The sequence below is a fragment of the Ursus arctos genome, unplaced genomic scaffold (assembly GCF_023065955.2).
Source record: "Ursus arctos isolate Adak ecotype North America unplaced genomic scaffold, UrsArc2.0 scaffold_23, whole genome shotgun sequence".
NCBI lineage: Eukaryota > Metazoa > Chordata > Mammalia > Carnivora > Ursidae > Ursus > Ursus arctos.
In genome coordinates, this window is record NW_026622908.1 from 22,371,141 (window position 1) to 22,389,858 (window position 18,718).

The window sequence follows — 18,718 nt, forward strand, 5'->3', positions numbered from 1 at the left end:
CTTTATATATTTTCCCAAAGTCAACTCCTTTGTCAGAATGAAACCTCACACAGTAGTCGAGCATATAAAATTGTTGAGATTGGAAGTCATCATTGGGATGGGGACGGGGTGGGGGAGGGACAGCCCACGCTGAAGTCTTTGTTTCGACCCTCGTGTCTGTGCCCGAGGGGTCTCCCAGGAACCTGCAACTTCCATGAAACCCAACAAGAAACATTGTTGCAGTGAGCACCCAACTCATTTCACTCGCCTCCTCCGAAAAAAGAGAGCTGAAGGCCCAGGAGCTAATCAGAGAAGTCCAAGGTCAGTCCTGAGCCAGTGCCCTCTCCTCGCAACTCACCAAGGCCGCTTTCTCAGGTGGTTAGAGTCTGAAGATCTTCTTGGGGGCCAGAGTGCCCCCAGATGTCTCAGGAAGGTGTCCTCTGGGCGACAGACACATCTGCTACTACTGGCAGCATCATTCCAAGTGACCACTTTTCAGCTGGGGCTCAGAGGCATTGTCTTCTTTTCAGCCGGGCCACCCCGGGAAGCATGGGGCCAGCGGCACAGCGGTTGGGGCGTAGGTCCAGTAATTTTTCAGCCCCTAACACTCTCCCAGGGAATGCAAGAGGGGCAGCCTATAGTCAAGCAGGATCTCCCCAACTCGAAACCTTAACAGAACTAGAGGGTGGTTTTTAGTGGCTGAATGTTTGTTTCCCCCAAATTTATATTTCGGACTCTTAACGCCCACTGTGATGGTATTTGGGGGTAGGGACTTTGAGAGGTAATTAGGTCAGGAGGGTGGAGCCCTTACGAATAGTATTAGTGCCTTTATGAGAAGGACCCTGGAGCAAGCCTGTCTCCTCCCCTGCCCCGGCTCAGTCTCTGTCTCTGTCTCTCCCTCCCTCTCTCCCTCTCCCTTCTTCTCTCTCTCTCCACCCCCTCTCTGTCTCCCGCCCTCTCTGTCTCTGTCTCTCCCCATCATGTGAGGATAGAAGATAGCCATCTGCAAACCAGGAAGAGTGCTGTCAGCAGAATCCAGCCATGCTGGCCCCCTGATCCGGGACTTCCCAGCCTCCGGAACCGTGAGAAAGAACTCTGCTGTCGAAGCACCCCGTCTGCGGCACTCAGCTAGCAGCCAGGGCTGGCCAGGACAGCGGTGATGGCTGTGCGATTCTGTGCACGTCCTGAGGACTACTGAATGCTTGAAATGGTAAATCTTACATTGGGTATATCCTAGCACAATAATAATAGTAGAAACAATAACAACAGCAGCAGCAGCAGCAACAACAATAATTAAATTTCTATTGGCTCCCCTTTTCCTAAAGGTCAAGTTTAAACTCTCCGGTACAGTCCATGACCTGAGCCGAGACCTCCTGTTTGTTGTCCTCCTCACAACATCTTTGTCTAATTGAATATTCAAGCGCTCTAAACTGCTCTCCATTGCCTGAACAAGTCATGTGCTTTCACTTCTCCGTACTCACTCACAATTTTGCTTTTAGTCATGATAACAAACACATCTATGGTACTTACTATATGCACACACACACACACACACACACACACACACACACACGTCTAGGACTTAATATATGCAAGACATTTGAGTCTCATTTAATCTTCCCCAATTCTATGAAGTGTTGAAGTGTTATTAACCCCATGTTAGACGTGAGAAAATGGAAGCACAGAGAGGCTAATTCACTTGTTTAAGGTCACCAAGGCAATGGATGAAGCCAGGCATCCTGGCTCCTGACTGTTGGCTGTTAGTCACTACAGAGTACCGCCGGGGGATGGTGGATACCTTGTCCCTGAAGGTTTTCTGAAGAATTCCTCCTCCTCCTTTAAGGCCTGGCTCAAATCCACCTCCACCGTGAAGCCCCCCTGGCATTCCCCCAGGAAAGGGTGGGACCCTCTTCTTTAGGATGGCTAGCACTCCACTCACACGTATTTTGCAGCACATTTCCTACCGTGTGCTAACAGCCAGCTTGTCAGTCTGATTCTTTACCGAAGTGTGAGGTCCCTGAATGTAGGGCAGACCTCCCTTATCTTGATACCCCTGAGCACTCACTACCTGTTTGCTGAATAAGGGATGGCTGCATGTGCTTCTTTCAATTTCTCAATTTCTTCCCATAAATAACAAAATCAAAAGGGAATTACTTGGGCTCAGTAATTTTGGCACAGCTCCTTCAGGATCTTGCTACAGTCACTGACAACATTACCTTTTTCTGGGTACCCCACTGGGCAAGAAGGCCATTCAGCTACACTTTCGGTGGTCCACATCAACAATAAATACCGCTTTTGATTTTCAAATATGAAATTACTGTATGTTATAGGTAGATATGAAATTATAATGCAAAGGATGATTTTTCTAACTCAAAATGCCCCTCCTGAAGAATAGGACAATCTTACTTCCCTTTCTGAGAGGTATTGGGTAGGACGGGTGAGGGAAAGTGGATGAACGTTTGCATAGATAGGAGTCTAAACAGGAGCGAGAGAGAATGGGTGGATGTACAGTGGATGTGAAGATGGATCAAATGGTGAATGGATATGTGGATGGACGATGGATGGATACACTGATAAACAGATGTGGCTTGCTGGAGAAGAGGATAGTATATAGACGGATGGATGTAGGTTTATGAAGACACGTGGAAAAGTATGGGAAGGTGGAAGAGAAGTTGTATGGGAGGGTGATCAGAAGAATAAGTGGTTGGATGGATGGATGGATGGATGGACGGATGGGAGAAAGGATGTGTGGTCGAGTAAATGGGTGGAAGGGAGGATGGATAGAGTTTGAGCCCTGGAGGGGTGTGAGGAAAGATGTTTAGACAGGCGAATAGGTGGGTGGAAGGATTTGGGAAGATGAAAGAGTATGGGTGACTGGATGGATGCATGGGTGGATGGAACCATGTGCCAGCCTGAGAATGGAAGATGACACATGGGTTGGAGGAGGGCAATAGCAGCCCCAAGGCTGGTCATCTTGAGCTTTCTCCGAGCAGACCTGACAAAAAGGAAAACTCCATCTGAGCCAGGAGAACCGTGCTTCTCTTTCAGGGGAAGAAGAAGGAGCTTGTCTTCTCCCCCTGGGAAGAATCACAGGCTCCCCGACCCCTCCTGCCCACCGTGAGCAGGGAGCGCCACCATCCACGCAGGACCTCGCCACGAGGCCATCTCCTCTCCCAGAATGTCCAACTGCTTGTGAAACCCAGAGACCTCACTCCCCAGTCCGATTCACAGAGAAACTTAGCGGAGAGGAGGGGTCGGAGGCCCAACCCAAGGCGGCTGGGTTTCGGGACGCAGTCATCCCCTCCCTGGCCGGACTGAGGCCGCGGTCCCCGCGGGCCAGGAGAAGAAAGCCGTGCGTCCCGGAGCGCACAGGCACCCCCGGCCCTCCCGGCGCCGGGCCAGGCGGGCCCGCTTTACGGTCTCCGCGGAGCTCGGGGCGGGGGCGGAAGGGCCAGCGCAGGGAGGGCTGCTGCGTCTTTAAACCTCTGCCGGCTGCTTAGTCACAGCCCCCTCGCTTGGGTGTGTCCTGCGCTCGCTCCCTCCTCCCTCTTAGGTCACTCTTTCAGCCCTTGAATAAAAACTGCACCCAACTTCCCAGGCGCCCTCATTGCCTAGCCGTACCCCAGCCCCTGATAGGTTCGGTCCGGCCCGCTCGCCCCGTGTTCCGCTGGCCCCCGCCCAGCGTCCCGGACCCTCCGGCGCCCCGCGCTCGCTCTCTCGGTTCGCTCGCACCATGGACAAGTTTTGGTGGCGCTTAGCCTGGGGACTCTGCCTCCTGCAGCTGAGCCTAGCGCAGATCGGTGAGTGCCGCGGGGGCAGCGGGAGGGAGTGGCCGGGGCGGCCCGGAGGGACCCCGCAGCCACCTGGCTGAATAGGCCCCGGGGGCCGGAGCCGCGTGGATTTGGTGTCGGGAGAGCGGGGCTAGGATTTGCGCTAAGCCCTTGGAGAGTGTGCCGGTGGGAGGCACCGTTTTGCGGAAAGGAAAAGAGCAAGAGCGAAGAAAGTTGGCCGGGCAGGCTGCCGGCACGCAGTTTTGGGTGAGGTCGCTGGTGCCGGACGGAGCACAAGGCAGAAAAGTAACTGTACTCCCGGGTGCGCGCAACCGGTGTGTGGGCGAGCAGGCGCGGGTGCCCACGGGCGCTGGCAGCCCGGCTGGGCTGTGGCCGGGCAGGGCAGAGCTAGGCGGGGCAGGGGCTATTAGCCAGGGGGCCGCGGAGACGGTGGGTGAGGGCTGGTGGCAACGAGCTTTCCAGAAGGGGGTGCGGGTGCCCTGCAGCTCCCCACTGCGCCTGGGTTCCAAAGCTCTTACAGTTGGCTCCAGTCACTGCCTATCTAGCGCTTGTGGGAACTTGAACCAGTTCTCTGAGGTTCTGGGTTTCCACGAGGTGCCAGCCTGGGGCAGGGAGTGTGAGGAGGAAAGGCAGTGACTGAGCCAGCGATCAATCCTGGCAGCCTCCTGCTTCTGCCAATCAGTTAGGGGAAATCCAGACAGTAATGTGGCTCATACTCCTTGCCTGGCAGCCTTGGAGCAGGGAAGGGAGCCTGGGCATCAGGGTCGCGTGAGGGACCCTGGAGCTGGGGCTGCCACTACCCCATCCAAACACCGTCTTTATCTTTGGAGTGAGTGTCGGTGTGTGAGGCTTTCTGGTGAGACTAAACTCCAAGCGTTCCTTCCCTTTGTCTCTATATGTACAGATAATTACATGGCTGATTTGCTTATTGCTAGCAAAATTAATTTTTCTTTTAAGAAGTGCCAGCTGGGTCATTAAGACAGCTCAGCCTATGGTTAATTCTACTCAGCAAGTATTTATTAAACCCACCTCTGGGGGTACCAAGAAAGTAAAGACAGTTTTACCTGGGTACTTTCGGCTGCGAATGAGGATCGAAGATTTAGATTCATGAAACAGAAATAATAATAATGATAATGATCCTAATAATAGAAGAAATGCCTAGTTTGCTGCACGCTTTCACGGTGCCAAGCACTGGGCTAAATCTTTACAAGCGTCAACCTTCTTTTACTCTCATGGTGGCCCAGTGAGAAGTGTCCTACTACTGGCCCTGTTTTACAGCAGGGAAACAAACCGAGGCAGAGAGGTTAAGTAACTTGACAGTTTTCACACAGCCAGAAGGATCGGTGCGCAGGTGAACCCAGGTCCAAGAGCTTATGCTTAGTGGGAATATGTTAGACTGTATGTACGGCGCAGACATACTTGGAAAGTGTCTGGGGACGGAGGGTTGAGGTGGACCAGAGGCCATCGAGGAGGCTTCCTAGGCAAACTGAGAGCTCCAACGAGCCCTTGAAAGGCAAAAACGCTCGGGATGCCAGAGAAGAGAAAAATCTGGAGTGCAAGGAGAGCCCTGGGTCCGGCCTTCTCTGGGACCTCCAGGGAAGTTTCTTTGTGTGTTACCTTCCAGTGATGTCTTCTGCTTCGTTTCTGAGGATCCTGATTCTTGACTCCTTCCAACCGGTCTCCCTGATTTCTTCAGAAGGGCCCCATCCCCAAATACTTGACCCTTGACTGTCCTGACCCTTGAGGTTCTCCCAGAGACCAGAAGACTCGCTCCTGCCCCGTGTTTTCATGGTCCTTTTGGGCAGCATCATTTGGAGGAAGCACGAAACAGTGCCAACAGCAAAAACTGCCAGGGCTTTGGCTTTCATGAGCTTGTAACGTTTGGAAGGAACTGAGACTTGGAAGGGAGACGTGACTTAACAGCAGCTCGGCTGGGCAGGCAGAGAGGGGAAGGAGGAAGAGGAGCTGGGGCGGCGGTGTGGGCAGTACTGTTGCCCCAGTCCCCCACTGTGGGGGGTTAGTAAGGAGGGAGGCCTCCGAAAGACAAAGAGGAAACTTTGGAAAGGAGCAAGGTTTTAGGGAGGAAGAAAGGCTCCATCCTCCATGTCGGAAAGCAAAAAGTAAAGAAATGGCCAACACTGGACCCAGAAACTAAGTTGGAGAACAGACACTTTGTACTCCGTGTCATATGCTGGGTGGGAAGAACGTGGCCCTGGTAGAGGGCAAGTGGGCGTGGGCCGAGCCCTGCATCTCCCCTCCTCCTTGTCTCACTGTTTGGGAATTGCGCCCCTGGTGTTAAGAAAGAGGGGTACATCTGAGAGCTCTAGAGCTTGGGGTGGCCAGGGCCCTTCCTCTCCCTGTGAGCGTTAGAGACCCCTGTTCCTGGGAGTTAGGGCTTGTTTTCCTAGGTGGAGAAGCAAGAAATCCATCACTGCTGAGGTTAGCGTCAGTTAATTCAGTTGTTCCCCAGATACACATTGGACATCTCATTTCCTGCAAAGGCACAGCGCCAAGTAGGTGTGTCTGAGGCTGGCAGCCAGTAGGAAAAGATTCCATTTTCTTCCAAATTGCCCCCCGCAGGAGCAGCATAGGCAGCATGAAATTCTTAAGTTATGACAGATCCCCTTCCATTCATTCAAGAAATATTTCTTGACTCATTGTCGTAGACTCAGCAATGGGGACTCCAAGGACCATTTAGAAAAACCCTCCTTTTTCCCATGAAGGAAACAGATCCTGAAAAAGAGGGAGGAGTGACTTTCCCTCTTGCAGACAGACGGAGGGCCGGACATTTTCCATCCTCAGGTGTCTGAAACACCCCTATCATCTAGGACGGTAATAAGCCCCCACCTTTGCCCCTGCAGTGGGCAAACCACTTGTTTCCCACCTTAAATGCTACATTAAACATTCACTACATTGTTTATTTTACACTACAGTATATCCAGTTTGAGTTTAATAAAAGAATACTGATATATATTTCTTACCACAAAGCAAAGTTGCTTCTAGAAGCCTCACACGGCTACTGCAAAGAAGAGTGCTAGGTCCCAGGAAATGCCATTTCCTGAGCACCGGCTCTGCGCTAGGCATTCAGCCAGGGGGTTTGAAGAGGTTTTTCTATATAAGCCTCGTGACAGTCCTGTATGCGTTTAGCACTTTCTTAACCCCATTTTCTAGATCAAGAAATGGAGGCTCAGGGAGGCGGCCTGACTTGTCCAAAGACACACAGCTAGTAAACAGCGGAGTTGGGGTTTCCCATCATCTAATGTTGGAGTGTTAGACTCCAGTGCTTATGCTTCTTTGATTCATTACTAGGGAAATAGTGTGTGTATGTGATTCTCCTCCCCTCCCTGTTCCATGTGACCAGCTAACGTGAAGCCTGGTGTGAATGGCTTCTCACTCCCCACTGGCAGGCTGTGGACACTCTTGGCTGCCCTACCCTGCCCTACCCTGGACTGTCTCTCCCCAGGCTTGGCCACAGCTGTCAAGAGATGCCAACCTAGTTATTTGTTACTAAAATAAGTCAGTTCCCTTATCAGAGTTCAGCTGCCCTTTTAGACATGCTCTCATTTGCAGGCCTGGAGAAAAGGGAGAGGCTGTTCCTCGTCTAAGAGACAAGTTAGGGCAATGTCCTCTGCCTGAAAATTAAGGAAGAGCCCCCGCAGAGTTCCTCACCCTAACCTGCAAGCATTTTACATGCATTGACCCAGCAATGCCCTCATCACATGCTCCGTGGAGACCTCCAGTGTTTAGCAGGTTGTATGTGGCCCGGGAAGGGAAAGCCTTGAGGACCCCGGTGGTGGGCTGATATGGTTTTCTACAAAAGTCAAGGATCTTGAACTGAAAGCCAGTATGGAGATCGAGGTGACATGTGGCCACCCAAGTGAGATTTCAGATCAGTCTACGGCATCCAGGCTGATGGTTCTAAGTTGGGGTTCCCTGACAGATTGGAGGTGGTGGGAGGTAAGCTGGGTTTCCCCAGCAGTGGGTCCTGGCTGGGGCTGGGGCTGGGGCTGTGCGGGGGCTGTCCCAGGACCAGGGCTAGGCTGTGTTGGGCTGGGGCTGGGACCGCTCTGGGCTGGCCTGGCGCTGGGCCGGGCCTGGGCCGGGGCTGGGCTGGGGCTGGGCTGGGGCTGGGCTGGGGCTGAGACAGAGGCTGCAGTTATGTCTCCCCAGCACCTCGGTTCAGCCAGCTCCACCCAGAGCCTGAAAAGGAAGTGACTCTTGTGCAAGAGCGAACAGAAACAGGTGGCAGATGCTGTCAGACAAAGCATGGTTCTCAAAGGGGATCTTTTCTGCTTCAGAAAGAAATTCTGGGGGATTGCACAGCGAGAAGCTGATGACTCAATTTCCTTTGTCTCTGCTTGAATAGGAAGCACACGAGTGTTCCTTAGAATGATCAGGGTAGGCTAGAGGCTCCTACCTTGAACTCAAACCCGACTTTTCACTAGGCAAGTCGAAATTTTTCTTAAAAAGCATCTTTCCCACCAAGCCGGCCATCAAGGGTTTGGAAAGCCAGACCAACCTGACAGAGTTAGGAAGGGGTGTTTTCTAGTTTGTGGTTGTGGAATCTGGCTTGGCATGGATAAAGTGATCGTGCATGCCAAATTTCCCGGAGAGTCAGGATTTCTCAAATGTGCAAACATTCTACCAATGGACGCATAGTATATATTTTGACTAAGGGTCTCTCTATTTTTCTACCAATAAACGTATGGCTTCGTGTGATGAGGAGTCAAAAACTATGAAAGGCGTTTTGCATAAATGAACCCACAGCTTTACAATGCCTTCATCAGTCTAGGGTCTGATTAAATTGACGTTTGGTTCAGAAAACATGGAGAAATATTGGGGGGAAATATTTCATATTCCTCTGCTCTCCACTTCCTGATCACCCCAATAGGGGAAGTACCAAGACAAGCTATATATTTGATTCTTGCCGGCTGGATGTGGGCATACACATCCCCCATGTGTCTGAGCCCATGCATCTACCCCCAATGTGGATCTTGCTGGTCAACCCTTAAGCATGCCGCAGGTGTCTTCCGAGGGTCCCGCACTGTGCTGGGTACTACAGGGGAATTACACGTATGAGCTTGGCACCGCTGGCCAAAAAACTTTGTGCTTCTATGTGCAGAACACAGTGCACATGATTGACAGGCTAACGGCATTGCCAAGTGGACGCAGAGCAAGGAGGGCTGGAGGAATCGAGGGAGGGGAGGTAGCAGTAGGGACAAGGTAGGATTTGAATCTGTAAAGAAGCGGGAATGAAAATGGGGTGTGTCTCTTTCTGTTACCCTGCTATTTATCTGCCCACCCTCGAATACATTCGTTCACCAGCCCGTACAGCCGACAACAATTGACGCAGTGCCCTGTCGCTGCGCCAGCGAGTTCGGCACTGGGGAGCTCATGGTCAGAAGGCCACCGCCCTCACCCCCTGCGTAGCTAGCTCGTGGGGTGTGGTTTCCTGGGCAATGGCTGACCGTGTATCTCTGGTTTCCACATACTAGATTTGGGTCATGCACTGCCCCCCTCAAGCTGTGACAACCCCAGATGCCTCCAGACGTTGCCAAATTGGTGGTGGGGGCGGGTATAGTCACCTTACCTGGAGAATCTGGTGTCCTAGGATGGCAGCCATTCCAGTAAGCTCAGCTGTGGCAGCGTGGTCCCTGCTTCTCACAGGGCCCCACAGGGCTAGTAGAGGTGCCCCGGCCTCATTGGGCTAAAATTAATTAGCCTTCAAGATGCACAGTAAAATCATGCAGGGAGGCCTTTTCACTTTTGGGGCCAAGGGGTGCTGATGCCTTTCTCGCTTCTCCAAGGGGGAAAACCCAAAACCCGACATGCTTTCTCTTATCTGTCTTTTGCAGCACCGTGGGAGCCCCCTGACATCAGGGATTAGGTCACATTCATTCTGTGCGTGTGTGGTCCCAGGTCCGAGGGTTGGCCCTAGTTACCAGTAACTGTTGAACTGAGTGAATATCCAGAATCCAGAAACAACCCCATCCTCTAGATGGGAAGCACGCCGGTCAGCATACAGAAGGCGGCGAATACGCCTGTGTGTATATATGGTGTACATATGATAACAGCCGTGATGGCTGTTTGGCTCAGGGCAGGGGTGAGAAGGGCGCTGGGCTGGTTAGCTGCCCACCCCAGGGCTCATGTTTGGTCTGCCCAAACAGGGAGGCCACCCGCCTATTTGTGGTTTTGGTGGCTGCATGCTGTGGCTGGGGACGTCTGTCCCAGGACAGGGTTACTAGCTTCTTGGGCCAAGAAGGGGGTGGGAGCCAGGCAGGATGATGACACCAACCCCCAAATTGAAGCCTCAAAATAAAACCCTCCCCAGTAGCGGCCCACTTGGAGGTCTGGTTATTTTGAAGATGCTGATCTGAGGTTGGACTCCTTGAACACCCCTCTGATCCCCCTCCCCGCACCATGCCTGCTTCTGGAAGGTGGTGGCAGTTGGGAGAGAAGCAGAATAGCTTCACAGAAGATTCTCACCTTCTCTGGGGGTGTCCTGCAACTCAGGAAGGGCCAAGTCTCCAGGGAAGCCTGCTGTCTGATGGGGGGCCCGCTGGCAACAGCAAACCGTGTCTCCTCTCCATAGAAGCTTGCCAAGTCTGGAGTTGCCCACAGCTGGGGCAGGTCGTGCCTCCCTACCCAGGGGCCATCTGCCCAGTGACCCTTGGACACAGGGGGTCAAACAGGGAACAGAGGGATGGGTGTCGTGGGGGAAAGACCATCCCGAAGCCGGATCTTCCTGAGTGTGGTGCGTGCTGGCCGTCTGGGCGTGCCCACCTGAGGCAAGTGGCCCTCCTGAGTGCGAGCGTAGGCACACAAGTCCTGGGTGGGTGGGGAGGGCTGAGTCACTGAGGAGGCGATCTGCAAAGCTCAGGCCTCAAAAATCGGCCTCGAGTCTTCAGCTTTGAGAGTTAAGGTTAATTGCAAAACTCCAGTGGGGAGAGATTATCCACATTCGCTCTGGTGTCCCTGCGAGTCTCCTCTGGGGGGTCCCTGTCAGTTCATCTTTCTTCCCCACAACCTTTCTTGACAGAGAGAGCTCCTGTACCTTTTGCACTTGTTTCTTTGCAGTGAGTTGTACGTTTTTGAGATGATGATCACCAGGATTGGTAACGATAGTGAATACTTAGAGAGCACTCACCACTCTGTTTCCCAGATACTAACTTGTTTAATCCATACACCAACCCTCTGAAGTAGTGACATTATTAGCCCTCTTTTACATAGGAGAACACTGAGCCATAGGGAATTTAAGAAACGTGTCCAAGGCCACAGAGCTAGTGAGCGATGGAGCTGGGCTTCAAACCGGGGTGACCCGGCCACTGGGTCCTCCAGGCTCTTAGTCATCGCCTTACTGTGCTTCTCTTCGTATATCAAGATGTCAGGGCCCCCAGAAGCCAAAGTGGTGATGCCTGGTAGTACTCTGGTTGTTTGCAGAAACTCCATCTGGGAATCAGGTGTAGGCTGGGTCGTAACGTCCACAGAGCTAGTCTTGCCCTCCCTTTCTCCACATCATGTCAGAGGAAGGGGATGGAATTGCAAATACAAAGGAGAAAGAAGTTGTCATGAAAACTTCTCCCCATTCATACTCTGAGTGGCTCATTCATTCCGATTCCTGGATAGAAGTTCTTCTCTCGTCTATATGGTGGGAAGTTGGGGAGGGGGTAGGATTGAAAAGGATGGTGGATCGAGTTGTTTGTTCATTATCACTTCATTACTTGTCCCCTGGAGGAGAGGTGGAAGTTGCCGATGGGGGTTTCCCCACCATCTAGGACTTTGGTTCATGAATGGACAAAGCTGGAAAAGGGGTCAGTCAAATAGCAGGAACGTGTTTGCCCTCAGTGCAAGGGTCCTTGGCCCCAGGGCCTTCTCCTTACCAGCTAGAATTGATGAGGGAGGGAGGGAACTGAGAGAGGAGACCATCAGGAATCAGACTACACTCACCTTGGCGGAAGGAACTGAACAGATACTGCAAGTGGGCCCTCTTCCCAGCCCTAGCCTGAACCTAAATGTGGCCTGGCTTCTGTGTGGTCCAGCAGGTGATTCGTGCAAGGGGAGGTGGGGGAGATGGGCAGGGTTTCCTCTGGGTGCTTTGCCTGAGAAACAAGCCACCCAGGAAGAGTGGAAGCAGAGCCCCTGGGGACATCTGCTTCATCTGTGTGGCTTTGGTCTGGGCTCATCACAGATTCCTTACCCATTTGAATTTCACTCGAGCAGGTCTGCAGAGCCTTCTAGGACCCACACACCGGTCATGGATCTAGGCAGCATCTTTTACTACTTCCTCTTTCAAAGAGAACCTGCCGAGGTATTAGGGTGATGACAGTAAAGCCTTGCAGGTGTTCGTCATTATGCAAATTGAAATGTCAAGGAGAAATTAACAATGTCAGGCAACCAGTACCTGGTCTCCTGCCTCGGGTCTAGAAGGCGGTTTCTGCCCAGGCCCCTGGCCCCAGTCTTCACATATTCCAGAAGTACTAAATGAAGATCTCCTATCTGCCCGTCACAAAGTTGGCACTGCTGAGTGTATCCGGCTCAGGAAGAAGAGTCTAGCAGAGCTGCTCACTGTCTTACAGCCTGCGGGAGACCAGGTGATGTCATCGAGGCAGCCCCAGAGCCCCCAGCGTGTTGCACGGTCACATTTTCCTGCAAAGGGAAGACAAGGGTTCAGGTACCTACAAGAGTGCTAGTCACACAGAGGCAGATCAGACTTTGGGGAGGGAAGTAATGCTGCCTTAGAAATCTCTTGCCCTGAAGCTTGTCTTCACTGTGGATCCTCTGTGGTTGGCCAAGTTGTCTTCCCAGTGTCAGCCTTAGAGGTCAGGTACATCCCTCCAGGCTCGCCAGAGTGACTTTTATTCTCCTCTGTTGTCTCCTTTCTCCCTGATAATTCATAAAACCCCCACAAGCGTATCTCCATCTAAAAGAATGAATTTTGAGGGATGCTTCTGAGCCATGTATGGCCGTCTGTTCTCTTTCACCGGTGAGCGTAGGAGCTCCTTGGGGAAAAGCTCATGCTTTATGTACATTATACACATGTTTGTATTGCGGTAACCCCCAGCTGTCAGTTCCCCAATTATAGTAGACGCTCAATAAATATTGGATGGCTGACTGAATGGATGAAATTTCTAGATGTGGCAAAGCAAACTTTGTCATTTACCTTTTGTGGTTTTTATAGCTTCTGGCTCATTCTTCTTCATCCTTTTTTTTTTCTTTTTGGTCTATAGAAACCTTTTAATTTTATTTTTTCTAGTGTCTCTTCTAGCGATCCTCAAACCTCCTTGAAATTTCTTTTCTCTGCATTCTTCCTAATGTGAGTGTATCTTTCTTAAAGTCTGGCAATGTCAGGCAAGGTAGGGGAAGTTCCGGGCTCATTAGGTTTTGTCCAGTAGCACAGGGATCTTGATTTCCTGTAAGTCTATCTGCCTCTGTGCCCCAGTACTTCCTTCCAAATCTGCTCTCCTGTATAAAAAAAAACCCCAAGCCTCAAAATCATATTCTCAATGACACTTAGAGAAAAGATGTTGGCTTTTGGGCTCTCTGTTAAAAGAAAAAAAGAGGAAGTTGTTTCTTTCAATGGTTTAAAAACCTTCCATTTCCAAGATCACTTGTGCAAAATCAGAGTGGCGCCCTGGGAATGAGGAGGTTTGGCTTTGGAGGAGGGCTGTGCAGAAGGAATAAGCGCTGTGAAAAGAGCCAGACCTGAGGTTGATTCCCCTCTGTGCTGCTTCAGAGGGTGTGAGCTCAGACAGCACACACGTGAAACGTCTCGAACGATGTTTAGCATGTGGTGTCTCGTGCTAGTGTCTAGCACATAGAAGTGCCTCAAGAGTAGAAGTGACTATTATATTATTATATTTTAGTTTGCTGAACAAATCGTTTCACCCCTAGTTACCTCCAATTTTCCATGCATAAAATGAGAGGGTTGGATTCCAGTTGATCTGTAAAATCCTTTCCAGGCCTCACGTTCTATAAATCCACCACTCTGCGGGCCACAAACACCTAAGCCTCATAAAACTTAATGGAAAGAATAACATGACTATAATGCCGTGCCAAAAAAAAAAAAAAAAAAAAAAGGGATGCCTGGTTTGTATTAAATGTCAGAAGTGAATTATTAATCCATGCCAGAAACAAGTCTATTGACCCAGTTGTACTCTAAACCCCAATGGGGAAGCAGGACTCTTAGGAACAAGGTGCTTTGTTCGGAGGACTCATCTGAATCCTCTCAACCACTTGGGAACGGGCAGAGGAAGAAGCTTGGGCCAGAGAAGTTAGGAACGTGTCTCAGTCACACTGCTAAAACTGCAGGAAGCCCGTCCTGGGATTACCTGCAGGATCTGAATGCAGTACCTCTTTCTTTAAACCGTACTTTAAAAAAACATTGCTTCAAGGGATCAGAGAAGCCAGCCTGTAAAGTGGAGAAAAGATTATGTCCTTTACTCTCAATGCTCTATGAGCAACTTGGATTTCTCAGCTTCCCTTAAGCGAATGCTGCAGCATGTTGGTGCAAAATGAACCACGCTATTCAGCCAAAACAGTGCGTAGAGGGTGAGCTGTAGCGGCCTGTGCAAAACAACGAGGGTGGCCATGAGAATAAAAATAATAATAATAAAAAGCAAACAAAACAAACAAATATAACACACACACACACACACACACACACACACACACACACACATATATATATATACCGAGGCATTGGGCATGGCAGACCTTTGAGATGGCAAATTGCTGCTTCCACTGAGAACCTTCCAGATTCCTGCTAAAATATTTATTTCTTTTTCATAAACCCAGAGAAGTTCTTTTTGCTCAGGAAAAGGAAAGAGGGAAGGACGGGAGGGAGGTGGTGGGGCGGGGGTTGGGGAGAGAGAGAGAGAAGGAAAAAAGGAAGTCCTAAAGATGGCACTACTTAGGGGTTTGCCAAAGTGGGTCAAGGACTAAATGCCCCGTCAGGGTTCTGACCTTCTGTCCGTCACTGAACGTCCTTACTGAGATCACATCCATCCTGGGTGTGCCCATTTCATATCCGTCTGGGATCCACCAACCAGAAACTGAAATAAAATACCAGATGGGTTCTGTTCTCTTGTCATACGCAGTGCCCTCAATTATCACTTGGTCATCTGTGCCTCTAGCCCGGCCCGTAGACAGAGCATTCTAGGAGAAGTGACAGCCGCATGCAGCCAGTGGAGATCTGGCATTTCTCCCCCTTAGTCACAGAAGGACTTGTGGGCAAGATTCGTCCCTTATGGTTTGCCTGCTTCCCCACTTGTCACATGGTGATACGCTCACTAATTCAGTTCACCAAAAAGTGTAGGGTGATTGGCATGGGGAAAAGAAGTGAGGGAAGTGGAAGATCTAGTTTCTGTCCTCAGAGAGCTTATGGTTTGGCGGGAGTAAAGTCAAACAGGTGAAAGAACGCTACAGGATGACGCATGATCAAGGTGAGGAAGGTGAGGAAAGGCGGCCGTCTTCGGAGGCTGAGAGACTCAGGTCAGTAGTGGGGCAGCTGTTCCCGCACTGCTTGGAATAAAACTTGGGCAGCTCTGGCTGGGTTGGAGATTGGCAATTGAAGAGAATCCCGAACAAGCCCTGCAGGCCCAATAGCAAATAGATTTCAGCTCACGTACCATTTCCCGTTGATTGCTAGAGGCTGCCTGGAGGGCTGTGTTGAGAAGCCCAACGTGGGCTCAGCGGCAGAGGGTGCTGTGATCCATTAGTGATGTCTGCCACGGGCACGGTCTGGAGGGTTCAGCACGCCGGCAGAGCAGCAGGCTTTTCTGGTTTTCCTTTCTGGTAGCTGCCTGTCACTGGGACGTTAGCTACTCAAATCTAGCGAGCAAGTCATTCTGTGGACTCCACCTCCTTCCAGAACCGTATACATTCAGTCTCTTAGCCAGAGGAGTTTGGTGGCCTGAACCTTCTCTTAGGATTCATTTGCACTGTTTCCCCGTCACCCCAGTGAAGTTAGATGCTGGGAGCCAGGAATCTCCTCTGTCTGAACCAGAGCCAGGCTCCTTGGCAAAAGGCCCCTTCTCCACATCAGCTTCTCCATCTGCAAACTGAGAAGACAAAAATGATACCTCACCCGTGGGGGTGATAGGAGGAATAACTAGCTAATGTGAGTAAAGCCTTTGAAGATGAAAGGATGTACATGTTAATTACAACTTTTATCAGCCCCGGAGCTCCCGCATTCTCAGCTGCCACACGGGGCTCTTCGGTGCCTCCCGAGTGCGAACAGCAACAGCCCCTCCGGGTCCAGCTTGTAGCATCCACGGTGAGTAGGCTGGACCCTGAGCTCAGGCTCCAAGCCCATCCCGGGACATTCGAGTTTCCCACTACTCATGCCTCAGAGAAAAAGCCAGCTCACTACCTGGGCAGGTAAGATAAGATAGAACCAAGGTATAAACAAAAGGCTCCACCAAGAGTCTACTAGAAATAGCCCCCAGGTGAGATTAGGACACTCTGCTCTAATTCCCACCATGTCAAAGCCTAATTGTGTGACCTTGGGCTACTGGCTTTATCTGTCTAATGCTTCAATACACTGTGTGAACCACCTGGGGATAATAATCCCTCTGCCTCCCCTGGACCTCTCCACCTTTGCCTGCTGGTGTGAAAGTGTTTTGTGCTGGTAGGCAGAAACACGTGATGTGGGACTACAAGGTCCTATTATTACCGGAGGTAACTTTCGCCTTTATCTCTGTCTCCCATTGCTGGTTGACCCCAATCCATTGAAATTGTATTCTTCGGAATGTTCACCAATCTCTTCCGAGCTGCCATCCCCTCCTGGGCAGAGCTTATCTAGGAAGACCCGGTATGTGCTCGGGCTTCTTGGTTGTGCCATTTCCCGAGGCATGCAGATGCCGTCAAGCTGGCAGGGGACTGGGGTGCCCTGTCGAGTTGAATCACAATGCCCTTGCTAGCGTAACTCAGTGAAAGCCCTGGAGACCGGGGCGGGAGGGTTTGCAGATGCTTTGCTAGGGCTTAGAAAGTGTCAGCTGGCCTGGGCCCTTACAGCGGCACCCAAGTATAGATCCAAGGAGGAAGAAGAGGGGAAAGGGAGGGAGGACCCTAGATGAGAACTTATCACGGGCTGGTGACTCAGAGTCAAAGACGATGGCATGTCAGAATGGGAAAGGATGCTAGAAATTCTGTAGTCCACTTGTTTATTGGGCAGCTGAGGGAAAGGCATCTCAAAGACTGCAAGTGACTTGCCCCACGTCACATAACTAGTTAGAATCAAAACCCTGGTCTTCTGATTCTCAGTCCGGTACACTTTCCATTTCATGCTTTGAGATGATAGAGGGAAGGCACTAAACAAGACGAGGCTGGCAAGACTGGGGGGACGGAGAGAGGAAGCTAAAAGGGTACCGGGTTTTGTGGCTCAGTAGGAAATAGTGTAGGTGTTTACACGCTGCTGCAGCCTTTATTGTACTTGGACCTGGTTTCCTGGGCCATACCTTGGATATCCATATTCGGTGTTCATCTCGATCCTTTTTGACTTAATGAGCATTTGGAAACCAGAAGGCCCAGTGCAGCCCGGCCTGGCTTTTGCCCAGCCTCTCCGAGCAGTTCCGTGAGCTGAGTCAATAATCAGTGGTTTTCACATGATTCATTTGTTCATACAACACGTGTTTTTTGAAACATAACATGTGTCTAGTGTTCTGCCAGGCGCTGGGGACACCATGTTAAATAAGAGAGATGCAGTTTCTACTCTCATGGAACTTCCAGTCTGTCTGGGAAGACAGAGAGTAAACAAGTAGTGATGTCCTCAGTGAATGACAGGGGTGAATGCTGTGACAGGGCAGCAGAGGGACTCTGAGAGCATGTCACAGGGAGGCCTCATCTGATCTGGGGTATCAGGGGAGCCCCGTGAGATGAAACCCAGCAACCGTGTTTACAGGATGTCCCCAGTGCCTTGGCGGCCCTTGCGGTTGAACTTCTCAACCCCACCAGTCCTCAAGACCAAGAAATGGTCCGGTGGGTGGGCTCAGAGCCCCTCAGCAACTCTGGCCAAGGCAGCCCTTTTCCAGGTGCTTCATGCTTGGCTCACTGAGTAAGAGAGCAAGCAAAGAAAGTTCTACTCCTCAAAACTCTGAAAGCAACTGGTTTATCATGTCTGCCCTGAAATAGACAGAGGTGAAGAGAGAACCATGGGACCCTCGAAGCTGAGTGAGATATTTATTTATTTATTTATTTATTTATTTATTTTGCTGAATGAGACTCTTAGACGTATGTGTTGGAGCAGCAAAGGAACCCAAATTCTGGGAAACAAAAAATGTCATACGATGTCAGAGTTATTTTAAGCCATGGGAAAAAAATTCATAATTTACTTAGGAATCTAGGATGTTAAGCCTGGGTTTAGGGTCAGCTCTCATTGATTTTATTAGCGGTTTCTTGGTCTTTTTGGGGAGCACTTTGTGGCTTGGAGCTTGCACTCTGGGCTTGATCAGCGTGTGTGTAGGGAGTGATTTGCAGGATGACTTCCAGAAGTCATGCAGGTGTGTCTGTTGGGTCTGGGCAGCGGGAAGGGGCAAGAACCGTGGGATACAGGTGTCCAACCGTCTGGCTACAAGGGCCTCACTCCTTTATTTCCTTTGTTGCTGGGAACCACGTGGAGATGACCTGATGATGTGTCCCCCATGTAATTGCTATCCGTCACGTTTCTTGGTATACCCATGTCAGTGTAGGCCACCTGAATACCTCTGGAAGTAATAGAACAATGAAACAGAAACCCTCATAAAATGCTATCTCCCACAACAAGAAGTATGGAGGTAGGATGATTTTAGGAGCTCAGTGATGTTATCAAAGACCCAGTTTTCTTCTAACTTTCCACTCTGCCATGCCCATCGTCTTCCTACAGGTTAGCCCTCTTTGTAATCTGACACTGACTCCCGGGGTTTCAAGCACCCTATGAAAGAAATAGCAGTATCCAGCAGCAGAAGGAGGAA

At 50.8% G+C, this 18,718-nt stretch overlaps 1 protein-coding gene across 10 annotated transcripts in view; it reads left to right on the forward strand.

Annotated features, from left to right (window-relative positions):
• Positions 1-3,536: 3,536 nt before the first annotated feature.
• CD44 (CD44 molecule (Indian blood group)) overlaps positions 3,537-18,718 on the forward strand; it is an 87,278-nt gene continuing 72,096 nt past the window's right edge. For all 10 annotated transcript variants that reach the window (XM_044389024.3, XM_057317553.1, XM_057317555.1 and 7 more), the window contains exon 1: positions 3,537-3,779. In XM_044389024.3, coding sequence (XP_044244959.3) covers positions 3,713-3,779 — 67 coding nt within the window. In that variant the 5' untranslated portion in view covers positions 3,537-3,712. The remainder of the gene's footprint in view (positions 3,780-18,718) is intronic.